Below are 7500 nucleotides of genomic sequence, written 5' to 3' on the forward strand. Positions count from 1 at the left end.
TGCGTCAACTATGTTTATTAATGTGTGTGTATGTATACATGTACACACATACATATATACATATATATATATATATATATATATATATATATATATATATATATATATATATATATATATATATATATATATATATATATATATATATATATATATATATATATATATATATGTCTTGATTGGATTATCCGGAGAATAGTGCTCGATACCGTGGTAGAGCGCAATATGTAGGTGTGGGAAAAAAATCACAAGACTACTTCATCTCTACAGATCTGTTTCATGAGGGGTTCCCTCAATCATCAGGGATGATTGAGGGAACCCCTCATGAAACAGATCTGTAGAGATGAAGTAGTCTTGTGATTTTTTTCCCACACCTACACAAATATATATATATATATATATATATATATATATATATACATACACATATGCATATATACATACATACATATATACATACATACACATATATATATATACATACATACATATATACATACATACATACATATATGTATATATCCATACATACATATATGTATATATCCATACATACATATATGTATATATACATACATATATATATACATATATATATATATATACACATATACATACATACATATATATATATATATATATATATATATATATATACATATATACATACATATATACATACATATATACATACATATTTATACATATATACATACAGACATATTTATACATACATACATACACATATGCATATATACATACATACATATATATATATACATACATATATATACAAATATACATACATATATATACAAATATACATACATATATATATACATACATACATATATATACATATATATATATATACATACATACATATATATACATATATATATATATACATACATACATATATACATACATACATATATGTACATATATACATACATAGATGTACATATATACATACATATATATACATAAACAACTATGTTTATTTATGTGTGTATATATATATATATATACACATACACACATATTTATTTATACATTCACAAATATACATACATATACATATATACATACACACCAATATACATATACATACACATATATATACACACATATACATGCATAAATATATGCACAAATATATATACATACACATACATATATACAGGTATACAAATACATATACATATAAACACATATACAGTACATATATATACACATACATATATATGCACACACACACACATATATATATATGTATATGTATATATATATATATATATATATATATATATATACACACACACATATATACATATAAATATTGACCACTGCCTTAAAGACTATTATATACTACTAACAGTAGTTGAATTCTTTTTACACTTGAATGACAGCTAACAATGTTAAAATGTGACTTAAAATGTACGAGTAAACCCTTATAGTGGATACAGTTTGACCCTGGAACAGATTGTTTCTATTTGCACGACTTGCTTTGTATAAAACATTATATGGGGTGTACCTCGTCAGGGCTGGCGGCCTGGTACACCCGGCAGGTGTCCTCGTAGTGCTGCTCCGCCTCCGCCTGGTCCGTCACGCCGTTGGACTCGTACGTCGGCGTCACGTTGTGCACCAGGGCGATGGCCTTCACCGCCTCGTGAACTCGACTGCTGATGGTCTTGCGAACCTTGGTGGCCACCGGGGTCCTGGAGGCCGGGAGGTCATGGGTGGGCTGAGGGGTAAGATGGATGTGCAAAAAGGTAACTTTACAGCTGTTGAATCTTGTTTACACTTTTTTGGCAGTGATGAAACATGACCTAACACGAGGGGATATTATATTACCTTTCAATCCTTCATTTCTGATACCGATATCAACCAATACTGATATACGCAGCAGCTATTCCCTTAAACTTCCCACACCACGGACATACTGGCAGCAAGCTTGTTGCTTTGTGGAGTCTGACACTGTGCATGTCGATATCAGTATCAATTACCACATTTCTAGGCTAATATTGGCTGATCGATATTATCATTGATTGATATAATGTTCATAAAGTCAGTAAATACGTCCCTGGACACGTGAGGACTTTGAATATGACCAATGTATGATCATGGAACCACTTAGTATCGCATCGATACCTAAATGTGTATCATCCCAAAACTAATGTGTGGTATTAAAGAAGAGAATAAGTTATCATTACATTTCAACAGAAGTGTAGATAGAACATGTTGAAACAGAAAATTAACAGTAAATGAGCAAGTAGATTAATAATCCATTTTTTAGTTTGTCCCTCATAAAGTGTACAAAATAATAGATATATGTTACTGCAGAATAATTGGGAGCCTTTGTTTGTTTACTTCCTACTAAAAGACAAGTTGTCTAGTATGTTCAACATTTTATTTAAGGACTAAAGGCCTACTGAAAGCCACTACTAGCGACCACGCAGTCTGATAGTTTATATATCAATGATGAAATATTAACATTGCAACACATGCAAATACGGCCGCTTGAGTTTACTAAATTGCAATTTTAAATTTTGCGCTGGAATATCCTGCTGAAACGTCTCGGTATGATGACGCGTGCGCGTGACGTCACGGATTGTAGAGGACATTTTGTCCCAGCATTGTTCCTAGCTATAAGTCGTCTGTTTTCATTGCGAAATTCCACAGTATTCTGGACATCTGTGTTGCTGAATCTTTTGCAATTTGTTCAATGAACAATGGAGACATCAAAGAAGAAAGCTGTAGGTGGGAAAGCGGTGTATTGCGGCCGCCTTTAGCAACACAAACACAGCCGGTGTTTCATTGTTTACATTCCCGAAAGATGACGGTCAAGCTTTACTATGGAACAGAGATCTCAAGCGAACACGGTTGGATTGGACCACATACACAAAGTACAGTGTATTATGCAGCGAACTTTTGGAAAGATTGTGTTTTTCGAAGAGGGTCCCTTGTGAAGGACAAATATGGGCATCACCACCGCCCGTCGACTGGTGCTGAAGAAAGGTGCGGGGCCGACTTTCAGGTTGTACAGGACCCCAATTGGGGACATCCCTGCGCTGCTCATCCGCCTCCGCTTGGGATGGTTTCCTCCTGGCTCCGCTGTGAACGGGACTCTCGCTGCTGTGTTGGATCCGCTTTGGACTGGACTCTCGCGGCTATGTTGGATCCATTATGGATTGAACTTTCACAGTATCATGTTAGACCCACTCGACATCCATTGCTTTCCTCCTCTCCAAGGTTCTCATAGTCATCATTGTCACCGACGTCCCACTGGGTGTGAGTTTTCCTTGCCCTTATGTGGGCCTACCGAGGATGTCGTAGTGGTTTGTGCAGCCCTTTGAGACACTAGTGATTTAGGGCTATATAAGTAAACATTGATTGATTGATTGATCATAAACTTAAAAAAAACTTCAAAATTGGCGACAGCTTGACCCTGTACGAAATGAATTCCGTTTTCCGATGGGAATATTTTCATTTGAAGGTAAACAACTGTAATTAATGGCCAAAACATCCAGTTCAAATATAAAATGATATTGGAACAAGTGACTTAAATCCATCAATAATTAAAGTACATTTTCCATATGATCAATTCAAAAAATGTCACAAACTCCAGCTCTAATCTGGAAAATAAGGACAACCAGATGTTTCGACTAAATATGAACAATTGACTTGAGTTTTTGGCCTTTCTATTTTTAGCCCCTGGTTTACTGCAGGGGTTAATGGCAGTGGCGTTGTTCAAGGAGTCCTGGCAGAATTCTGCTTTTGGGCTTTCCTGCTTCCATAACCTTTGGTGTCAAGGGGGACCGAGACTATGATGGGAGGTCAAGAAGCATTGGGAGCAGGGACCAAGTGTCGGTTCAGAAAGACGAGATTGGTCCACACAAAGTCACTTCACTCCCGTCTTCTTGGTTTACGGCCGTTATATTCGAGGATGCTGCGTCTCCAAAGTTGTCTTTTTGTAATCTTTATTTAAATAATAATGTCATATAAAAGATTACATACAAAACAAACATACGTTATTTAAGAAAACAGTATATTTTTTTTGAAACCGTACATTTCCATGCAGAAACTTAAACCATGTGTTTAGAAGACTTAAGTGGCAAGGAACTGTATCTGAAATAAGCAGGGGCGTCCATGATAACATTGCTTGTATGGCAACATATGTTGCTCCAAAACCTGTATGTACCTTTCAGCATTCTTCTCAGATGTGTAAGTTACCCATGCCTTGGCCACTAATACACCCCCATACCATCAAAGATGCTGGCTTTTACACTTTGCGCCTAGAACAGTTCGGATGGTTCTTTTTCTCTTTGGTCCGTAGGCCACGACGTCCACAGTTTCCAAAAACAATTTGAAATGTGGACTCGTCAGACCGCAGAACACTTTTCCACTTTGCATCAGTCCATCTTAGATGATCTCGGGCCCAGCACAGCCGGCGGCGTTTCTGGGTGTTGTTGATAAATGCCTTTCGCTTTGCATAGTAGAGTTTTAACTCGCACTTACAAATGTAGCGACCAATTGTAGTTACTGACAGTGGTTTTCTGAAGTGTTCCTGACCCTCCTCCCTTAGAAACAGCTGTTTCCATGTAATCAGGGAAAGTCCAAATAAAAGAGGCGTACAATCTTTCGTGAGAGCGCGGTGACACTGTTCAAGGGTACAGGTGTACGCGTTTCTCCTCATTGAGCCAAATTTAATTCTGTCTCTGTTTGATTCCTTGCTTCTTGTCTTGTTTAATAGATGTCATATTTGTTTGAATTGTCCTTAATTGAACAACATTGCGATCCAAAACACATTTGTCAATATAAACGAGTATCAAATCATTTTAGTTGCTTACAGATACACAGTTTTCAAGACAGAAAGTGTGTAATTATCTAATGAGGAGAGGACTGAGAAAGTGTGTACCTGTGTGTAGGCACTGAACACGTGGCTCTGCACTTCATCCATTGAGTCCATTCCATATGCCACGGTGCCAAGGTGGAGCCGGCGGAACACCATCTCATTTTGAGTCAGAGTACCTGCCATTTAAATGGTTGAACACCATCAGCTACATTTACATAAATATGACTGACAAAGACAAAATATTGGTATCAAGTTGACACACAAGTGCAGCCCCCGCTGCTCACTGCTCCCCTCACCTCCCAGGGTGAACAAGGGGATGGGTCAAATGCAGAGGACAAACTTCACCACACCTAGTGTGTGTGTGACAATCATTGGTACTTTAACTTTTACTTAACATGTAACGCTGTTGTTTCATGGTGCAATATCAATAAGTTACCAAAATCAGATACTGATATCGACATTTGAGTTGCATTTGTGATATTAGTAAACTGAATTCATGTTTCCCTCTTTAGTTACAGATAAACATCCATCCATCTATCCATTTTATACCGCTTATTCCCTTTGGGGTCGCAGGGGGCGCTGGTGGCTATCTCAGGTACAATCGGGTGGAAGCCGGTCTACACCCTGGACAAGTCGCCACGTCATCTCACGTGAACAACATAAATACAGTCCATTATACAGCATTATTTACATATGAATAACATACAGTTTATTATACAGCATTATTCACATGTGAATGACATAAATAGTCTATTATACAGCATTATTTACATGTGAATAATATAAATACAGTCTATTATACAGCATTATTCACATGTGAATAACAAAAATACAGTTTACTATACAGCATTATTCACATGTGAATAACATAAATAGTCTGTTTACAGCATTATTTACATGTGAATAACAAATACAGTTTATTGTACAGGATTTTTCACATGTGAATAATATAAATACAGTCTATTATACAGCGTTACCACATGTGAACAATATAAATACAGTCTATTTAATACAGCATTATTTACATGTGAATAATATAAATACAGTCTATTGTACAGCATTATTCACATGTGAATAATATAAATATTGTCTATTATACAGCATTATTCACATGTAAATAATATAAATACAGTCTATTATACAGCGTTACCACATGTGAACAATATAAATAGTCTATTATACAGCATTATTTATATGTGAATAACATAAATACAGTCTATTATACAGCATTGTTCACATATGAATAACATAAATACAGTTTATTATACAGCATTATTTACATGTGAATAATATAAATACAGTCTATTGTACAGCATTATTCACATGCGAATAATATAAATACAGTCTATTATACAGCATTATTCACATGAGAATAATATATATATATACAGTCTATTATACAGCAATAGTCACATGTGAATAACAAATACAGTCTATTATACGGTATTATTCACACGTGAATAATATAGTCTATTATACAGCATTATTTACATGTGAATAATATAGTCTATTATACAGCATTATTTACATGTGAATAATATAAATACAGTCTATTGTACAGCATTATTCACATGTGAATAATATAAATACAGTCTATTATACAGCATTATTCACATGAAAATAATATATATATACAGTCTATTATACAGCAATAGCTACATGTGAATAACAAATACAGTCTATTATACGGTATTATTCACATGTGAATAATATAAATAGTCTATTATACAGCATTAGTCACATGTGAATAACATAAATACAGTCTATTATACAGTATTATTCACATGTGAATAACATAAATAAAGTCTATTATACAGCATTATTCACATGAGAATAATATATATACAGTCTATTATACAGCATTAGTCACATGTGAATAACATAAATACTGTCTCTTATACAGCATTATTCACATGAGAATAACATAAATACAGTCTATTATACAGCATTATTCACATGTGATTAATATAAATACATTATACATTTACAGTCAAAAGGAACATATGCATTATACAGTGTTGGCATGAAGGACGTCCTGTGTCGTTCCTTGTTGCATTTTGGGAATTTATGACATATTTTCATACTGTACTGTATGCTAGTATAGGAATTGACTGATACCTGTCTTGTCGGTCAGCAGGTAGGAGATGCGGCCCAGCTGTTCGGGTATGGTGCTGGCCCTCACCACCGTTCCAGGTATCTTGGAGTCCCTCTTGATCATCCAGCTGAAAACCATCTTCCCCATATCCAGGTTGACCCGCAAGCTGCGTCAAATGAACAAAAAAAAAAAACATCAGGACTGGTAGAAAAGAAGATTCCGACGAGCGCGTGGGCGGGAGGGGGCACCTGATGGGTATGATGTTGGAGAAGAGCAGCAGGAAGCGCAGGATCTGCAGGTACCAACGTCCTGCGAAGTGCTGCAGGGCCACCATGACCAGAGACACCACCACCAGGGCCCCGAACAGGATCTTGGTCAGGCAGTTCACCTCCAGGTCGAACAGGCCCACCTGACATGAACGCAGGGAATGACTAAGCATACAACGTATCCGACCGAACGCCATTCTGACGCAACACAGCGTTGTCTGGTCACGAGACTGAAATACCTTGTGTCTCGGGTTGGAGGTGTTCATGACGCTGCGCAGCTC

The 7500-nt window shown here is 36.0% G+C and overlaps 1 protein-coding gene across 1 annotated transcript in view; it reads right to left on the reverse strand.

Moving 5' to 3' along the window:
- The window catches only part of LOC133554197 (probable phospholipid-transporting ATPase IIA), a 102274-nt gene that overhangs the window by 45625 nt on the left and 49149 nt on the right, over nucleotides 1-7500 (reverse strand). Inside the window, exons 10-14 of the mRNA XM_061902653.1 lie at nucleotides 7459-7500; nucleotides 7202-7362; nucleotides 6977-7119; nucleotides 4922-5034; nucleotides 1538-1747 (exon numbers count right to left, since the gene is read on the reverse strand). The exon at nucleotides 7459-7500 is cut by the window's right edge and continues 35 nt beyond it. Coding sequence (XP_061758637.1) covers nucleotides 1538-1747; nucleotides 4922-5034; nucleotides 6977-7119; nucleotides 7202-7362; nucleotides 7459-7500 — 669 coding nt within the window. The remainder of the gene's footprint in view (nucleotides 1-1537; nucleotides 1748-4921; nucleotides 5035-6976; nucleotides 7120-7201; nucleotides 7363-7458) is intronic.

The sequence above is a fragment of the Nerophis ophidion genome, linkage group LG06 (genome assembly GCF_033978795.1).
Source record: "Nerophis ophidion isolate RoL-2023_Sa linkage group LG06, RoL_Noph_v1.0, whole genome shotgun sequence".
Classification (NCBI taxonomy): Eukaryota; Metazoa; Chordata; class Actinopteri; order Syngnathiformes; family Syngnathidae; genus Nerophis; species Nerophis ophidion.